Source organism: Vulpes lagopus, chromosome 7 (genome assembly GCF_018345385.1).
Source record: "Vulpes lagopus strain Blue_001 chromosome 7, ASM1834538v1, whole genome shotgun sequence".
NCBI lineage: Eukaryota > Metazoa > Chordata > Mammalia > Carnivora > Canidae > Vulpes > Vulpes lagopus.
This window is the reverse complement of record NC_054830.1, coordinates 49,808,613-49,828,762: the sequence shown is the minus strand read 5'-3', so window position 1 is coordinate 49,828,762 and position 20,150 is coordinate 49,808,613. Positions and strand designations below refer to the sequence as shown.

Sequence of the window (20,150 nt, the reverse complement as noted above, 5' to 3'; positions counted from 1 at the left end):
GGAGAGAAAGAGGGAGAGGAGATCAACATCTTGCCTATATTAGTTGCAATATAGCTTTCTTTGTGTATGTCATTAGACTCTGCTCAGGTATGACAAGTTGAACATGCAGAATTTTTTTTTTTTAAGTAGGCTCCATGCTCAGTGTGGAGCCCCCGGGGGCTTGAATTTACCACCCTGAGATCAAGACCCAAGCTGAGGCATGGATGCCTGGGTGGCTCAGTGGTTGAGCATCTGCCTTTGGTTCAGGTTGGGTCCTGGGATCAAGTCCCACATCGGGCTCCCCACAGGGAGTCTGCTTCTCCTGCCTATGTCTCTGACTCTACCTGTGTCTCTCATGAATAAATAAATAAAATCTTTAAAAAAAGAAAGAAGAAAGAAAGAAAGAAAGAAAGAAAGAAAGAAAGAAAGAAAGAAAGAAAGAAAGAAAAAAGAATAAAAAGACCTGAGCTGAGATCAAGAGTCAGACTCTTAAGTGACTGAGCCACCCAGGTGCCCTCAGAATACTTTTTAAATGTAGTTCAATGCATAATCTTTTCTTTTATGGCTTCTCAATTTTGAGTCATAGCTAGAGTCTTTCTCCACTCCAAGGTATCTCAAATGATTTCTAAGCCCTTCAGAGTTTAAGAACCATGCTCAGAACTGCCTCTCTCACTAGAATGTGAGGTCCCCAGATAGGGACAAGAACTGACTCCTCTGTGTCCCCAGCAGCCCAGAGTGCCTGGCATAGTATAAAGGCCCAAGAAAATGCTTGTTGAATAAATAAATCCTAATTGGTTCAAAACCATCCTCTTCTCCTAAGTACTGTAAAGAATTCTCAGGTTCATGGAGCCATCCTCTACCCCAAGGCAGATGATCTTTGATTTTGGCTTGCAGTTACCTTTTCCTTATCTGAGTCTGCTTTCCATGATGCATTGAGAGTTCATCAGAACCAGACTGCTTTGAGTCATCCACTGACACTCAATCACATGTTAGATGTTCAATAAATGTTTGAGGGATGAGTGTCTAAGGGAGGGGCCCAACCTGTTCCCCAGAACTTCTCTGAAGTATTTGTTTATACTTCTCTTCTGGCTCTTGGACTGCCTTCAAGTTTAGTGACTTGTATTCCTGTCTCCTCATTCTGCTCCTTCCTATCCCAGATCCTTTGTACTGATGTTTTCTTTGCCTTAAACGTTCCCCCAGGACTTCAAAAGATTGGCTTCTCAGCAGTAGGATTTAGCTCTAAATTCTTCTCCCTTGAGTCCTTGCCTGAACCCACAGGCCAATTTAGTTCTCTAGCCATTTGTTATCATACCACTTTGCTTTGTTTTCTTCCTAGAATGTCATTATCTGAAATCCTTTTGTTTATTTGCATATTTGTACAGAATCTGAGTTCCCCGCTGCCCGAGGAATGCCAGCTCCTTGAAGTGTAGAACAAGGCTGGGTTCTTTCCTGCTTCTTTCCTCCTCGTAGGGCTGGCATATAGTAAATGCCAAGTAAATATTTGCTGAATAAATGAATGGACGATGGCTGTTTGGGAGCTCCTCGAGGAAGGGATTTAGATATTAATAATAGGGGCACCTGGATGGCTCAGTCAGCTGGGTGCCCCATGATGACTCTTGATTTCAGTTCGGTTCGTGGTCTTAGGTATCTGGGATCTGGCTCACACTCAGCAAGGAGTCTGCTTCTCTCCTTCTTCCTTTGCCCTTCCTCTCACTCACTTGCTCTCTCACTCTCTCTCTCTCTCACACACACACAATCTCACTCTCTCAAATAAATAAATAAATCTTTAAAATAATAATTATAATAATGAGTGATTTATTGAGCCCGAAGGATGCACTAAATTGTGCAGTAAGTACATTTCATGATTATCTCAATCTTCATGACAACCAGTGAGGTAGGAGCTATTTTTAATCCCTATTTGTCAGATCCAACTGAGGCTTAGAAGAGTTACATCATACAGCTAATGCTAGACCTCTAGCTCAACAGTGAGGTTCCTGAGCAGTCACACCTTCAGGATCACCTAGGAACCTATTAGAAGTGGTTTCTCAGGCTCCACCCCAGTCATACTGACTTGGAAACTCTGGGATGGGGCCCAGCAGTCTAAATTTTAACAAGCTGTCCAGGTGATGGGGACACTGATGATACACAGTGTGAAACATCTTCAGCTGAAAAAAAGATGAGCTTGAACTCTTGTTGTTTTTTTTTTTTTTTTAAGATTTTATTTATTTGAAAGAGAGAGTAAGCATGAGTTGGGGGCAGAGAGAGAGGGAGAGGAAAAAGCAGGCTCCTTGCTGAGCAGGTAGTGAAGCAGGGCTAGATACCAGGACCCCAGGATCTTGACCTGAGCTGAAGGCAGATGCTTAACTGACTGAGCCACCCAGATGCCCCTTGAACTCTTTTTAAGAAAAAACACTTTATGGAAAAAATAAAAATTAAAAAAATAAATAACACTTTATGTATCACTTGTAAAAGCAGAAATAAATAACAGCTTTATGCAGATACAATTCATATACCACATGTCCACCTACTCTAGTGATCAAATCAATTGTTTTTATTTTATTTTATTTTTTTAAGATTTTATTTATTTATTCATGAGAGATATAGAGAGAAAGAGAGAAGCAGAGACACAGGCAGAAGGAGAAGCAGGCTCCATGCAGGGAGCCCGACGTGGGACTTGATCCTGGGACTCCAGGATCATGCCCTGGGCTGAAGGCAGGCGCTAAACCACTGAGCCACCCAGGGATCCCCAAATCAATTATTTTAAATATATTTTTCAGTGTTGCACAACCATTGCCAAAATGGACTGTGATTAGATTAATTGATTATAACATTTTTGTCTCTCTTAAAAGAAACCCCATCACTCCCCATTAGAATCATTCTTCATCCTCTCTCCCTCCCCAGCTCTAAGCAACCACTAATTTATATTTTCTATCCTTATAGTTTTGCCTATTCTGGTCATTTCATACAACTGGAATCATACAAATATGTATGTAATCTTTTATGACTGCCTTCTTTCACTCTGCATGTTTTCAAAGTTTATTCATGTAGTAGCATGTAATCCTTTTTATTTTTTTTCCTTTTTTAAAAAATTTTTTTATTTATTTATGATAGTCACACAGAGAGAGAGAGAGAGAGAGAGAGAGAGAGAGAGAGGCAGAAACACAGGCAGAGGGAGAAGCAGGTTCCATTCACCGGGAGCCCGACGTGGGATTCGATTCCGGGTCTCCAGGATCGCGCCCTGGGCCAAAGGCAGGCGCCAAACCGCTGCGCCACCCAGGAATCCCGTAATCCTTTTTATTGACAAATAAGATTCCACTTATGGATATGCCACATTTAAAAAATGCATTCATCAACTGATGAGCATTCGAGTTGTTTCTATCTGATAGCTATTGTGAATAACACTGTGAACATTTGTGTATAAGTTTTGGCGTGGACATATATCTTCATTTCTCTTGGCTAATACATGTAGGAGTAGGACTGCTGGATCAAGGGTTAGATCTTTCACTATTAACCACTACACATTTTAGCTAGCCTTAGTCTCTAGTATTATTAAATAATTATAACACCAATATTCCCTTCTATCTATTAATTGTTTTTATTGCAAAGCTTTTTACTTTTATTATCACAAATCCTCACCACAATTCTTTAACACAGGAATCATTATTGTATTGCTGTTGTACAGGTGAGAGAAACGGGTTCCCAGAGACAGCTTGTCTACACTCAAACAGTGAACTTGAGTGGAGTTGGGACCACAACTCACATGCCCCTATATTCTGTGCACTCTGTGCCTGATATCACATCCTGAGCCATACCCTGTCCCAGAGCTTTTGAAACTTGCCTTTTTCCCTCCTTTTGAGCCTTTTCTGGATGTTAGGCTGTCCTGAAGTCCCAAGGGTGAGAGCTGCACACTTACTCCCCATGCTCTTTCCCCCAGCTGGAACTGAAGGCCAGGGGAGGGGCTTCTCTGGGAGCTGGAAATAAAATGGAGCAAGGGCTGTGCTGTGCTGGGCAATATCTTACTGGAGGCTGTGAGGGGGCGGTAAGTGTTTTGTTTTGGGACTTGGGGAGGAAACTCCTGGAGAGCAGGTGAGAAGCTCCTGGTGAGCAGGTGAGGAGGGCTTTGCAGTTTTGCTTCAGATGGAGAGTAAGGAGGGAAGCTGAAACAAGCTGACATGGGTAGTGCTAACTGGGGGAGTTCACAGATGGGCGGGCCTAGGAATTCCCCTAAGTTGTTAGAAGGAAAGAGGGATTTTACCTGCCTGAGGAGAGGGCTCCTCATTCCATGACCACTCTTTGAGCCTCTTGCCCTGTGCCGGGTCCTCTCTGCCCTGGGAATACAAAGAACATTTCAGGGCAAGGCATCCAAGGATTGGTGGGGCTAAGGCAGAAACAGACACTGAGGCACACTTGGCTTGGAAGTAGGAAGGGCAAGAGGAAGGGGGAATTGTATGCGCCACCTAAGAAGGCTTTCCAGGGTCTGTGCTTTTCTCATTTATAGCATTCTTGTCCAGTCTGTGTTGTTCATATAAAACTTTTCTTATCAGAAAATACATTCATACATACATACATAATTTTTTTTTTTTTTAAGATTTCATTTGTTTATTTTAAGAGACACAGAGACACAGGAAGAGGGAAAAGCATGCAGGGAGCCTGATGAGGGACTCAATCTCTGGGATCCTGTGATCATGCCTTGAGCCAAAGGCAGCCGCCCAACCCAATCGCTGAGCCACCCAGGTGTCCCAAGACTTTTTATTTTTAAATTTTATGTATGTAGGGACGCCTGGGTGGGGGTCTGCCTTTGGCTCAAGGCGTGATCCCGGGGTCCCGGGATCAAGTCCTGCACTGGGCTGCCTGCAAGGAGCCTGCTTCTCCCTCTTCCTGTGTCTCTGCCTCTGTGTGTGTGTGTCTCTCATGAATAAATAAACAAAATCTTAAAAAAATAAAAAGGCTTTCCAAAGAGTGAAAAGTAGTGAGATTGAGTCTTCAAGGCTGCATTTGTTTAGCCCTAGGCTGGAGAAGGACACTGCAGGTGGAGAGAACTGTCTTTCCAAAGACTCAGAACATGCAAGGGCACCTGGGTGGCTCACTGGTTGAGCATCTGCCTTTAGCTCAGGTCGTGATCAAGGGGTCCTGGGCTCCTATGGGGAGCCTGCTTCTCCCTCTGCCTATGTCTCTCTCTCTGTGTCTCTCATGAATAAATAAAATCTTAAAAAAAAAAAAAAAGACTCGGAGCATGCAAGAGCTGAAGTAGAGAGGTTGAAGAGAAAGCTGGCAGGTGAGCTGAGGGTTATCAGCTAGATCTCTATGTTCAGGATGGTTGTCAGTAGCCAGGAGCCACAGTGGCTATTTTGATTTAAATTAGTTAACATTAAACAAAGTTAAAAATCCAGCTCCTCAATTGTACTGGCCACATTTCAAGTCCTCAGTAGCCACATGAAGTTAGGAGTTCTGGTACTGGGGAGAAATGATATAGAACATCTCCAACATCCGTCATCACAGAAATTCCCTCTGGCCAGTGGAAAGTCTCAGAAAGGGTTCAGATTGCTCAAGGACACAGGAGAGAGCCTGCTTGGACTGAGCTGCCTGGCCTTTGTGAGCCTGGCCTGTGAGGTCTCTGGGCTGTAGATGAGGAAACAGTCTCCAGAAAAGGTAGGTGATATGACTCACCTCCTGCCAGCGTGAAGTAGACTCTGGCCCCAGGGATAGGAATCAACCAGGCAGGGCCTCTTCAGCCCCAACTGGGAATCCCTGATCAGTGTGACCAGAGCCAGAGTCAGAGAAACATGGAGTGAGTAGTCCTAGGGAGGGAGGAGCAGCTGCCAAGTAGGTTGAGCCTGGGTCTCCAGGGGGTCTCCAGCTTGGTCCCAGTTGGCATGTGTGGGATTGGATAAGAGAAGGGCTGGAAAGGTGTGTATGGGAGTTGAGAGGAGAAACCAGAGTGTAGGTTAGCTGGATGGGGGTGGGGTTACAGTCTGTCAAAAGGTGAGTGAGAGGGAGCCTTCTGTTCCTACCCTAACTAACTTTTCTGCTTCCTTCCCAGGTCCAACATTATCCAGGTGACAAGGATGGAATATGCCATGAAGTCCCTCAGCCTTCTCTACCCCAAGTCCTTGTCCAGGTGAGGAGAACCAAGGGTAGAAGCAAAAGGGAGCTACCTGTAAGGCAGACCTTCTCAAATTTCAACAGGCTCATAAGTCACCTGGGCATCTTATTAAATGTAGATGTATATTTAGTAGGTCTGGAGTGGGACCTAAGATTTTGCTTTTTTTTTTTTTTTTAATTAGAAAGAGTGGAGCACTTGAGCTGGGGAGGGGGGGAGGCACACACACACACACACACACACACACACACACACACAGAATCTTAAGCAGGCTCCATGCTCAGCATAGAGCCCAAAGCAGGGCTCAATCTCAGGACCCTGAGATCATGACCTCAGCTGAAATCAGGAGTCAGACACTTAACCAACTGAGCCACCCAGGTGCTCCCATTCTTGATCTCATTTAAACCTGATCACAACTTTGGGAAGTAGAGATTATTATACCTAATTTTACCTATAATAATAGATGGGGGTACTGAAGCACAGAGTGGGTATTCTCAATCACCTAGCAAATGAGTAATGGAGCCAGGATTCAGGCTTGAGTCTGACAAAAACCCAGGCCACTTCACCACTTCATTTCATTTTACAGGTGGGAAGAGAGACACCAAGAGGGGAAAGTGGTATTGGGGAAATGTGGGATGGGTCTCCAATCACCTTGCTACTCATCATGGTCAGTGTCATCGAGCAGCATCAATGCCACTTGGAAACTTATTAGACATATAGAATCCCAGACTCCACTGAGACCTACAGAATCGGAATCAGATCCCCAGAGGACATATATGTCACTAAAATGTGAGATGTACTGATCCGGCAGGCCTTTGAGTAAGACTAGAAAGATTAGAGCAGGCTTGGTGGGTGGTAGAGGAGAAATATGATGAGCTCCACCTCTGGGGGATGGGACTTAGGTTCCTGCCGTGGGGCAAGGGCTCAGAGGCAGCAGACAGCTCATTCTAATGCTCCAAGTTGTCTCCAGGCCTGTGGCAGTGAACACCTCAGTGGTGACCCAGCAGCTATCGTCGAAGTCCAGCCTGGAGGCCCCCAAGGCCCGGCCCTGTAGAGTAAGCACTGCTGACCGGAGTGTGCGGAAGGGCATCATCGCACACAGTCTCAAGGACCTTCTGAACAAGGTGAGGGAAGGGGCTGCCCTCAACACAGCCCAACCACTGGGACTGTGGCTGAGAGCTGTTTCTGTCCTCTGGGTCGTGAGCTGGGAGTTCAGCTGGGATGCAGCTCATGGGTTAGATGGTGAAAAGATTTCCTTTCTGATGCCAGCTCTAATAGGTCAGTAGTGCCTGCTATAGTGCTGTCTAATGGATTAGTGACAGGGGGAAGGCAGTATATTGCCACCCTATGCTAATAGTAGGTCAGTGGTATTTTCAGAGTATATTTTTCTTATTGGAAGGACCTATAAGTTCCCTTTTCCATTGTACACATGCCTGGAAGTTGCAGAAATAGGCACGATCTTAGAGATTCTATTTCCTATCTCCTCCCTTTAGCCAGGGCAGGTCTTCAATCTGTCTCCTACACTGGCCTTTCATGGAAAGCTTAGTGAATAGCTATGGAAGACTCTCTTCAAACTATTTCAAGCTTCCAGAGCAGGAAACCAAAGACACACAGCTCTGTGGACAGTAATAAGAGCAAGCAAGAGTAACACCCTTCCCTATTTCTATGTTCCCTCTCTCCCACTGCCTCTCCTACAGCCTCATCTAATCTGGTTCTTTATTAATCTTGTGCTTCACTGCCCTATTAGCTTATCAGCTCCATGTGAGGGGAGCCCTGCTCCTATACAAACCCAATTGCCTGGCACAGATCATACATTTGGATTAGGCTTCTGATCACTAGAGTCTAGAGTGTAACATATAGAAATCATAGCTGACCTGAGTCCAGAGTCCCTCCCTTGCTTCTGTGAATTAGGTCTATTGTTCTTCATGGGAGCCAATTTTCCCTCTCTTGTGAGACGTGTGTCTATGACACACCAATTTCTTATGTCCTGAATCAAAAAGTCTCTTTCACATTGGAGTCTAAACTTACTAGTGTTATTCACCTGAGGTCTGGGGACCACCTCCTGTACCAAAGTGGACTTGTTGCCCATGACTTCCCAGAATGCCCTCCCTGGGATTGATTAGGTGAGAGTGAGGCTCAGGAGTTGTCATTTTTAGTGAGTTCTTCAGGAGATTCTTAGTCACTTAGTTTGGGGACACTGAGTTAGAATCCTAACTCTAAAGGATGCAGAGAGGAACAGTGAGGGTCCATTTTTTCCAACATGGAACACAGGTCAGAAATGAATCTTACTGGGGATCTCTGGGTGGCTCAGCAGTTTAGTGCCTGCCTGCCTGCGGCCCAGGGTGTGATCCTGGAGTCCTGGGATCGAGTCCCACGTCAGGCTCCCTGAATGGAGCCTGCTTCTCCCTCTGCCTGTGTCTCTGCCTCTCTCTCCCTTTCTCTGTGTATCTCATGAATAAATAAATACAATCTTTAAAAATAAAAAAAAAGAGAAATGAATCTTACTGATAGAGCAGGGAGGACATCAACCTATCTGCTGCTTTTCCAAGTTTGGCAATATATAAAGAAAGGAACAGAGACAGTGAGGGGAAAAAGGGCAAGATGATATGGTTGGCAGTGACCAGATTATTAGTCCTTGATTGGCCATGGTAAAGAACAGAGGGGGTTTCATTTTAAAAGACCACAGTAAGCCTTTGGAGGATTTTTTAAAAAATTAATTTTGAAAGAATCTCTAACAGAAGTTGCAAGAACAATACAGCACTTCTTAAATCTTTGAGAGTAAGTTGCCAACCTGATGCTTCTTTTTCTTGGATACTTCAGTGTGTCTTCTCTACAAACAAGAATATTCTCCTATATCATTGAAGTAGAACCATCAAAACTGGGAAACATACAATCTTACATAACCACAGTTTAATTCTGAGACTTCATTCAAATGTTACTAATCATCCCAGTAATATCCTTAATAGCAAAATGATCCAGGTCCGTATTTTATTTAATTGTGTGTCTCTTTAGTCTCCTTCAATCTGGAACAGTTCATCAATTTTCCTTAACTTTCATAGCCTTGATTGTTTTGAATATTATAAGCCTGTTGTTTTGTTTACTGTGCTTCAGTTTGGCATGGATTATGTCCTCAATTCAGCCTGTATATCTGGCAGGAATATGATAAAAATAGGTTGTCACTGCAAAATCGCAAATAACTTCGTCACATTACTGTCTAACTTTGATTATCTGAATAAGGAGGTATATCCAGGCTTCCCTATGTAAAATTATTTTTCCCTTTGTGTCAATTATTTTCTATAGAGGTATTTTGTATTAAATATATATCTCGGGATCCCTGGGTGGCGCAGCGGTTTGGCGCCTGCCTTTGGCCCAGGGCGCGATCCTGGAGACCCAGGATCGAATCCCACATCAGGCTCCCAGTGCATGGAGCCTGCTTCTCCCTCTGCCTATGTCTCTGCCTCTCTCTCTCTCTCTCTCTCTGTGACTATCATAAAATAAAAAAAATTAAAAAATTAAAAAATATATATATATATCTCATTCTGCACTCACCTTTCAACTTCTTCATTTACTTGTGTCAGAAGGGATTAAAATACTTCTATTTTAATGGGATATGAGGATGGTAACCGATTATTTGTTGATGCTCAAATGGTCTAAGATTGGTCTTCTGGGTGGCTCAGTGGTTGAGTGTCTGCCTTTGGCTCAGGTCGTGGTCCCGGGGTCCTGGGATTGAGTCCCACACTGGGCTCCCCAGAGGGAGCCTGGTTCTCTTCTGCTTATGTCTGTGCCTCTCTCTGTGTGTCTCTCATGAATGAATAAATACAATCTTTTTTAAAAAAAAATGGTCCAAGATTTAGCCAGTGGGACTCCTGTCAACTTGTGTCCTTTTCTCAAGTCCCTATTATTCTTCAGTGCTTTCTGACTTTCAGTCATGATGAAGTATTGCAAGCTTATTTTGTATTTTACTTGCCCCAGCCCTGAATTGGCCATTTCTCCTAAGGAAATCTGCTTCATTTTAGTGGAGAATGGTATTCAGAAATTAAGATCTGGGAGTTAGGTATGTTCACTGCTATTGGTGTGTTGCTGATCCCAGAACTTTATTGAAGAATTTTAAGCAGGAAAAAAAAAAAAAAAAAGAATTTTAAGTAGAAAAAATGTTCTCTAGCAAATGAAAGCCAGAAAACTAAAGTGTGAATTCTGCTATCCTAAGAGATAGATGATGTGGTTGTGAATGTCCTAAATAGTCTATCCTTATATATAACTTCCTTAAATGGGGTAGTTATGTAGTATGCCACCTGACTTTTCATTCTCTAGCATGAATGGGTCATGGAACTCCTTCCATTTTAATCAATATAGTATAAAATTTAGTAAATGCATATAATGGATAACTTCTAGCATTTCTTGAAATCATAACCTTGAGGTAGTTACTACTATTTTCATTTTCTAGAAGCAGAGGTCAAGTTCCTTCACTGGGATTTAAACTCAGGCTGTAGGGGATCCCTGGGTGGCTTGGTGGTTTGGTGCCTGCCTTTGGATGGAGTGATCCTGGAGTCCTGGGATCAGATCCCACATCAGGCTCCCTGTGTGGGAGCCTGCTTCTCCCTCTGCCTGTGTCTCTGCCTCTCTCTCTCTCTCTCTCCCTCTCTCTCTCTCTCTCTCTCTCTGTCTGTCTCTCATGAATAAATGAATAAAATCTTTAAAAATAAATAAATAAAATAAACTCAGGCCATCATCTCATACATATTTGCCTTTAACCATTGTGAGGACTCTAAGACTATACTTGCCTCAACTTTTTGGATGATGAAACTAGTTCAGATAAATGCAATAACTTTCCTAAATTCAGAATAATATTGTAAGGGAGCTAGAATTCAAACCCAGGTTTTTTAAACTCTAGAGATGGACTATCCAATGCAATAGTTACTAGTTACATGTGGTTACTGAACTCTGAAATGAGGCTAGTTGAAACTGAAATGTGCTTAAGTATAAATTACAAGATTTTGAAGGCTTAATAAAAAATGTAAAATCTCATATTTTTATATTGATTTTATGTTGAGATCATATTTTGGATGGAATTAAATATATGACAAGTATCATGTGGCTATTAGAAAATTTAAAATTACAATTGTGTAATACAGAGCATCTATGAAAAACTCACAGGTAACAACACACTTAATGGGAAATTCTGAAAACTTTCCCCTTAAGATCAGGAATGAGATAAGGATATCTGTTCTTGCCACTTTTATACAACAAGGTGCTGGAGGTGCTAGCTAGGATAATTAGGCAAGAAAATAAAATAAAAGGCATCCTGATTGGAAAGGAAGAGGTAGAACTATTCCTATTTGCAGACAGAAAACCCTATAGAACACACACATACAGACACACAATTAGAGCTAATAAATGGGTTTGGCAAGGTTGCATGATATAAGGTTGCAGGATGTAAGACCAATATACAAAAATCAATTGTATTTCTATATACTGGCAATAAATAATCTGAAAATAAAATTAAGAAATGAAGGGCACTTGGGGGATCCCTGGGTGGCGCAGTGGTTTGGTGCCTGCCTTTGGCCCAGGGCGCGATCCTGGAGACCCGGGATCGAATCCCACGTCAGGCTCCCGGTGCATGGAGCCTGCTTCCCCCTCTGCCTATGTCTCTGCCTCTCTCTCTCTCTCTCTCTCTCTCTGTGACTATCATAAATAAATAAAAAAATTAAAAAAAAAAAAAAGAAATGAAGGGCACTTGAGTGGCTCGATTGGGTAAGCGTCTGACTCTTGATTTCAGCTCAAGTCTTTATCTCAGAGTCATGAGTTCAGGCCCCACATTGGGTTCCATGCTGGGTGTGTCACCTACCCACAAATTTTAAAAAAAATAATGAGTCCATTCATAATAGCATCAATAGAATAGAATATTTAAGAATAACTTTAACAGGAGTATATGACTTATAGATTGAAAATTAACATTGGCAAAATAAATTAGACTGAAGATTTAAACAAGATCTAAATAATAGACAAATGTGCTCAGGGATTGGAAGACTTAATGTTGTTAAGATGGCAGTACTCCCCAGCTTGATCTGCAGATCCAATGCAATCTCCATCAAATTGCAGCTACTCTTTTCCTAGATATTGACAAGTGGATGCTAAAATTCATATAGAAATACAATGGACCAAAACTAACTAACACAATCTTGGAAAAAGACAAAGTTGGAAGACTTACATTTCCTGATTCCAAAACTTACTACAAAGCTACAGTAATCAATTCTGTGGTATTGACAAAGGATAGACTCACTCTATAGTTTGCTAGGGCTTCTATAACAAAATACCACAGATTGATACTTAACAGAAATTTATTTTCTCTCAAACCTGGAGGGTGGAAGTCTGAGATCAAGGTGCTGTCAGGTTTGGTTTCTTCTGAGGCCTCTCTCCTTGACTTGTAGATGGTTGTCTTCATGTTTACAGGGTATTCCTTCTGGGTTTATTTCTTTGTTCTAATCTCCCCTTTTTATAAGGAAACCAGTAATACTGGAATAGGGCCCATCTTAATAATATCATTTTAGGGCAGCCCGAGTGGCTCAGTGGTTTAATGCCGTCTTCAGCCCAGGGCGTGATCCTGGAGACCTGGGATCGAGTCCCATTATTGGGCTCCCAGCATGGAGCCTGCTTCTCCCTCTGCCTGTGTCTCTGCCTCTCTCACTCTCTCTGTATCTCTCATGAATAAATAAATAAAATCTTAAAAAAAAAGAAATTATTTAAAAATATATATCATTTTAATTTAATTACCTCTTTAAAGACCCTATCTCCAGAGACACCTGGGTGGCTCAGTGGTTGAGCATCTGTCTTTGGCTCAGGTCACGATCCTGGGGTCCTGAGATCGGGGCTCCCCATGGGGAGACTGCTTCTCCCTCTGTCTGTGTCTCTGCCTCTCTCTGTGTGTCTCTCATGAATAAATAAATAAAATCTTTAAAAAAAAGAAAGACAATCCAATTAAAAATGGGTAAGGAGGGGTGCCTGGATGGCTCAACTGGCTAAGCATCTGCTTTCAGCTCAGGTCATGATCCTGGGGTTCTGAAATCAAGCCCTGCATTGGGCTCCCTGCTCAGTAGAGAGCTTGCTTCTCCCGCTCCCTCTGCTGCTCCCGCTGCTTTTGCTCTTTCTATCAAATTAATAAATAAATAAAATCTTTTAAAAGATGGGTAAAGAAAAAAAAAGATGGGTAAAGAATTGGAATGGACATTTCTCTAAAGAAAATATTTATTTTTCTTTTTTTAAAGAAAATATTTAAATGGCTAATAACATATGAAAAAATGTTCAATGTGATTAGTCTTTAAGGAAATTCAAATTAAAACTATTTCATACTCACTATAATGTCTAAAATAAAAGACAGACAATAATAAGTACTGATGAAGATGTAAAGAAATTGGAATCTTCATCCGTTGTTAGTGATTATAAAATGATGCAGCTGCTTTGGAAAACAGTTTTGTAGTTCCTCAAAAAGTTAAACATACAGTTAATTGTGTGACTCAGCATTTTCATCCATAGGATATACCCAGGAAAACTGAAAACAGATACTTATTCACAAACTTGTAGATGAATACTCATCTCAGCAATATTCGTAATATTAAAAATGGAAACAACCCAAGTGTCTATATCAACTGATGAATGGATTAAAAATGTGATCATATCTATATAGCAGAATATTTAGCCATAAAAAGAAATGAATCATGCTACAACACAGATGAACCTTGAAAACATACTGAGGAAAAGAAGCCATTCTAAAAAGACCACATATTGTATGATTCCATTTATATGAAATGTCTAGACTAGGCAAATCCATAGAGACAAACATAGAGGTTGCCATGGGTTAGGAGATAGGAAATAACTGCTAATTGGTACTGGGTTTCTTTTGGGATGATGAAAATGTGCTGAAATCAAATAGTTGTACAACTTAGTGAATGTAGTAAAAAACACTGAATTATATAATTTAAATGGGTGAATTTTATAGCATGTGAATTATATCTCAATAAAAAATTATATATGTGATTCCCACTATATTTTTATTGGGCAGCCCTGCTCGACAACATAACCATGAAGCTAGGTACCAAGTAGGACCATAATATAGAATCTTTGGGTGGCGATCCCACAGCAAGAGCCTGGGTTCCAGTACCATTTCCCATAGATCCTTAACCACTTGTTCTTTCCCTGGCAGCTAAGATGATGTAATATGGGTCTTCCTCATGCTCTGTGGCTACATGGGGATAGCAGAAGCATCATTGATCCGATTTCTAGGTCCGGGACACCCTGCTGCTGGCAGACAAGCCCTTCTACCTGGTGCTGGAGGAAGACGGTACAACTGTAGAAACAGAAGAGTATTTCCAAGCCCTGGCAGATGACACAGTGTTCATGGTCCTCCAGAAGGGGCAGAAATGGCAGCCCCCACCAGAACAGGTGAGTTCCCACCTGTGTGATGGGGAGAACATGGGATGCCTGGGAGAAGTCCTTGGGAGGGTACCAACCATAGGCTTGTCTTGACACAGGGTTCTAGGTACCAACTGTCCCTCTCCCATAAGCCTGCCAAGAAGATTGATGTGGCTCAAGTAACCTTTGACCTATACAAGATGAACCCACAGGACTTCATTGGTTGCCTGAATGTGAAGGCCACTCTTTATGGCACATACTCCCTTTCCTATGACCTGCATTGCTACGGGGCCAAGCGCATCATGAAGTGAGTGAATTGCGATTAGCTGCGGATAGGGTGGGTATTCAGCAAGGAGAGAGCACCTCTCTGCTCATATGGACCTCAGCTTCTTAGGACCTGGGACTAGTGTTGATTCTGACAAAGCATAACAGTTAGCATTTGTCTAGAACGTTATGGCTGAACTAGTGCTTTCGCATATGCCAAAGGGATACACATACTCTTCCAGATGGAACAGGGATACATTATTTTCTAATTACTTTCCACTACAACAACTACTTTTTTTTACCTAAAATAATAAGTTTTCCTAAGTAGTATTTTAATCAATGTTTTAAAAGTGAACACGTGTCAAAGATTGTATTGAACTCATTAATTAAGGAGAGAACCAGCAAGCAGTTAAAATCAGTTCAGAGAATTCAAAATCTAACCAATATATAGGTCCATCAAGAATGCTGAGATAAGGGGTGCCTGGGTGGCTTAGTCAGTTGAGTGGCCGACTCCTGGCTTCGGCTCAGGTCATGATCTCAGGATGATGGGATCAAGCCCCATGTCAGGTTCTGCCTTCTGCCCCTGGGAAGTCTGCTTGGGATTTTCTCTCTTTCTGCTTCTGCCCCTCCTCCCTCCCTCTCTCTCTCTCTCATAAATAAACAAAACTTAAAAGAAAAAAGAATGTTGAGATAAATTCATAGACACAAAATTGGATTTTCCCATGTGGGTGGGAGGGATGAAATAATTGTCCTTCCACAGAAGGAATTAATTTGCATGTCCATGGAAAATAGTCATTTGTATTATCTAATGAAATTCTTTTAAACTTTTTACTATACTTCTGAAATCAAGTAATACAGGAAGCATGAGAATATGTTAAATCATAAGACAAGGATTGTTGTGGTGGTGTTTCCCAATTTCAGCTGCTCCAGTCTAGTGAATTCTTATCCTATCAGGTGGATGCAGCCACTGAGGCAGAGGCATCCAACTATTCCGAAGCCACAAAGCTAGGGAGTAGCAGACCATGGCCTCTTGCCAGTTTCTTCTGACAGATTCTTCTCCTCCCCAATTGCTTCATTTAGCATCTCTTGAGCCATCCACAGTGTGCCTGGCCCTGTGATGCAAGCTAAAGATCCAGAGATAAACAAAATGTCAGAATGAGCTCCACACTGGCAAGAATTTCTATTGCCTCCGGTACCTTGATGAATGCTGGCACATAGCAGTAATTCAAAAAATTGTAGAATGAATGAAGATGCATTTGATCCTTGCTCTTAGAGGCCTTCTGAGAAATAGGATCCCCACACTTCTGCCAGAACATATATAGCTAGAGTATACCAGACCTTCTTGGCTTTCTGAATTTCTTCTGTGCACATCCAGTCTGTAGATGAGGGACCTGAGGTGTTCTGCTTGCCAGAGAGGACATTCAATGACAGGCTTGAACCTAGTTCTTTTTTTTTTTTTTTTTTTTTTTTTTTGAACCTAGTTCTGTGGCTAGAATTCCCACATTCCTCCTAGTCTACATTCTTTTTTTTTTTTTTTTAAGATTTTATTTATTTATTCATGAGAGACAGAGAGAGGCAGAGACACAGGCAGAGAGAGAAGCAGGCTCCCTGCAGGGAGCCCGATGTGGGACTAGATCCCCGGACTCCAGGATCACACCCCGGGCTGAAGGCAGAAGCTTAACTGCTGAGGCACCCAGGGGTCCGTCCTATTCTATATCCTGCCCCATCTTGATCTGGGCTTGCTGCCAGTAGTTTGCAAATTTCAAAATCTAGGGCAAGAAGTTTCAGCCTGTAAACTCAGTGCATTAAGGGGAAGTAGGACTCTCAGACCTAAACACAGTAGACATGTTGGTATCAAAAAAACAGCAAGCTGGAGTAGGTGTGGTGAATTAGTGGTGTCAGCTAGTTTTATTATTACTGTTACTGTGGTTATAGTAAAACATACATAAGATTTACCATTTTTAAAAGACTTTATTTATTTATTCATGAGAGAGAGGGGTTGGGGAGAGAGGGAGAGAGAGAGGCAGAGACACAGGCAGAGGGAGAAGCAGGCTCCATGCAGGGGGCCTGATGTGGGACTTGATCCCGGGTCTCTAGGATCAGGCTCTGGGCTGAAGGCGGCACTAAACCGCTGAGCCACCTGGGCTGCCCAACCATTTAAAAAATATTTTTAAAATTTATTTGAGAGAGAGAGAATGAACAAGCAGGGGGAGCAGCAGAGGGAGAGGGAGAAGCAGGCTCTCCACTGAGCAGGGAGCCTGATGCAGAGCTCCAACCTAGGACCCTGAGATCATGACTTGAGCCGAAGGCAGACACTTAACCAACTAGGCGCCCCTAAAGTTTACCATTTCACCATTTTAAAGTGTATAATTCAGTGGCCATTAAGTACTCTCACAATGTGCAACAGTTGCCACTATCAATTTCTAGAACTTTTTCATCATCTCAAACTGAAACTCTGTACCCATTAAACACTAACTTTCCAAACACTAACTTTCCACCCTACCTTCTTTCAGTCCCTGGTAACATGTGTTCTGCTTTCTTTCTGTTAATTTGCCTATTCTAGGTATCTTTTACAGTACTTGTCCTTTTGTGACTGGTTTATGTCACCGAGCATGTTTTCAAGGTTCATCCATGCTGTAGCATGTGTCAGACTTTCATTCCTATTTATGGCTTGATAGCTGGTTTTAAGCCTTAGTTCTGTAATTTGAGAAATGGGTATACTTCTCAGGTAGAGCCTTTAAATTTTTAAAGAAGGGGCGCTTGGGTAGCTCAGTTGATTGAATCCGACTCTTAGTTTCAGCTCAGGTCGTGAGATCCCCTTGTTGGGATCTGCACTTGATCTTAGCCAAAAGGCTGAGAAGCGATTCCCTTGTTGGGATCTGGGCTCAGTGAGGAGTCAGCTGGAGATTCTCTCTCTTTCTCCCTCTGCCCCTTCTCTCACTCACACTCCCTCTCTCCCTAAAATAAATAAATACATCTTTAAAAAATAAATAAATAACATTTTAAAGAATTTTCAAGTGTAGATCTTTATAGTTCTAATTATCTTTTTGCCTCCCTATACCTCAACCATAAGTTCATTTATCAGATAAAGGTTAATAGTTTGAAAGTTTTAATACCAGGACACCTGGGTAGTACAGCAGTTGAGTGTCTGCTTTCGGCCCAGGGCATGGTCCCCAGATCCCGGATCAAGTCCTACTTTGGGCTCTTTGCCGGGAGCCTACTTCTCCCTCTGCCTATGTCTCTGCTTCTCTCTCTCTCATAAATAAATAAAATATTTTTTAAAAAAGAAAATTTTAATACCAGTTAGAAAGTCTTTATTTTTCTTTAGCTTTCTCTTCCCTGATTCCCCTTAGGGCTAGACACCCCTAGTAACCCTCATTTATCTTTTTTTTTTCTTAAGATTTCATTCATTTATTCATGAGAGACACAGAAAGATAGGCAGAGACATAGGCAGAGGGAGAAGCAGGAACCCTACAGGGAGCCTGATGTAGGACTGGATCCTAGGATCCGGGATCATGACCTGAGCCAAGGCAGACGCTCAACCACTGAGCTACCCAGGTGCCCCCATTTATCTCTTTTAAACATATTTGGAAAATAACTTGGTTAAAGTAGTCAAGCATTCAACCAGCTACTCTTGTTTCTATGTTTTGTCCTACTCACCTATCTATTAGGCTCCAAATTAAGTGACTTTATGCTATTTCAATCACATAACTTTGTGAGGGATCAAAATGGTATAATCCTATTTTACAGATGAGAAAGCGGAAGCTCAGAACTATAATAATTTGCCAAGCTTTACACAGCTAGTAAGACTGGATTTGAACTCTGGCCTCTCTGATTTAAGCTCTGTTCTCAGTACATTGCAACACCAAGCACGGGGATCTTCATGTGTCCAGTGCTCTGAAAATTAGCTACACTATGCATGACTTGGAAATGCCTCAGCCTCTAGAACAGAGGTCATAAAGCACAGAGACATGGTACTGAGATTAAAGTGGCTGGCCCAAAGTAGTATTACAAAAATTAAAGGCCTTATGAAATTAGCTTGAATTTTGCATGAGAAAATAAGGAGGTAATGGACATCTCCATTAAATTATGATTGCAGGCAATGCTTATAGATCTTTCTCATTTGCTGAGGGAAGGCACCATCCATTCCTGTTGGCACATTGCTCTGCGGTTTGTGAAATTATGGAGGTAGCATGGAGGGTTGGATAGCAGGGAGGGGTTTTCTTCATGTTTTGACTCTAGTGCCTTTTTCTTCCACCCAGGGAAGTTCTTCGTTGGGCCCTCTTCAGCATGAAGACCACAGGCCATGTGCTGCTCGGCACCTCCTGTTACATGCAGCAGCTCCTGGATGCCACGGAGGGAGGGCAGCCCCCTGAGGGCAGGGCCCGATCGCTCATCCCGACCTCTCTGAAGATGCTGCAGTGAAGGCTTGAGTCCTTGGAGGCATTCCCCCAGAGAAGGACTAGAATGTGGCCCCTATGCTCAGCTAGTAGCATCCACAAGACGGCAGCTAGATAGCCTCTTACCTTGCCACACCCTCCTCACCCAACTAGGACCATGAATGATGAAGTCTTCCCAGGGGAAAAAGGCAGAAACCTGAGAATTGCTAGTCAGAAAGTCTGCCCCTCAGCTCCCTGTCTTCACATGCTCTACTTTCATCACGCTCCCCACCTTCTGGCCAACCAGCCCTAACGCTCCTGAAAGAACTGTGTATGATACTAGAGAATTCACATTACATTATTTATGCTGATCCATCTTTGCCTGTGTTTTTTGTGGGTGAGGGTCCGGAGTTCTGTCTGCAAGGTTGGAAAGGTCTAAGGGACGAGAGGAATCTATTGTCAAGCCATTTTCCCAAACGTGGGGGTTACAGGAAACAGGACTTTTTCTACCAACAACAACAAAAAATATTTCTACCAATAAAAAAGATATTTGATTCTGGAACTAATGTCTGCTTAATCAGAGACTTGAGCAGACCATGTAAATCAATATGATAAAGTCCAATTTCTAAAGGAAATCTGACCATCAGAAGGGCTTTGAATGGCAGGGTAGGACTAAGGCACTTCTCTCATAACATTTTATTACAACCCTTTAAGTATTTAGCAGAGAAAGTACTACTCAGGCTGTAACACAACCCTCCATCAATGCTCTCCCTGGCTTACTAGACAACTTATCTTTCATGTTTCTTGTTGTTATCTTTCATAACAACTTCAGATTTCAAAATGAGCTTTTACTTAGCCTCAAAGAATATTAGTTTCTCATCAGTGTGAGCTGGCATTTTTCAATATAGAGCAACTCAAACAAGATAAAAACATGAAAGGCTGAGTTTGTAGGTGGACCCTGCTTTTTTCTGTGACTCTCAGATTCAAAACATGTCATTTCTGCCTCTGCATATAAATATAAT

The 20,150-nt window shown here is 42.3% G+C and overlaps 1 protein-coding gene across 1 annotated transcript; it reads left to right on the top strand.

Annotated features, from left to right (window-relative positions):
- The first annotated feature begins 3,940 nt into the window (after positions 1-3,940).
- On the top strand, positions 3,941-19,499 carry CIDEC (cell death inducing DFFA like effector c). Its single transcript, XM_041763954.1, has 6 exons — positions 3,941-4,018; positions 6,020-6,097; positions 7,050-7,203; positions 14,357-14,515; positions 14,605-14,792; positions 19,012-19,499. Exons 2-6 carry the CDS (start codon positions 6,045-6,047, stop codon positions 19,172-19,174), a joined length of 717 nt encoding a protein of 238 aa, XP_041619888.1. The 5' UTR covers positions 3,941-4,018; positions 6,020-6,044; the 3' UTR covers positions 19,175-19,499.
- Positions 19,500-20,150: the final 651 nt, after the last annotated feature.

Bases quoted from the DNA above. Each gene is read 5' to 3' on its own strand.
- CIDEC (XM_041763954.1), top strand. From the start codon at position 6,045: ATGGAATATGCCATGAAGTCCCTCAGCCTTCTCTACCCCAAGTCCTTG. The intron at 6,098-7,049 runs GTGAGGAGAACC...AGTTGTCTCCAG, and splicing joins TACCCCAAGTCCTTGTCCAG to GCCTGTGGCAGTGAACACCT. The intron at 14,793-19,011 runs GTGAGTGAATTG...TCTTCCACCCAG, and splicing joins GGGGCCAAGCGCATCATGAA to GGAAGTTCTTCGTTGGGCCC.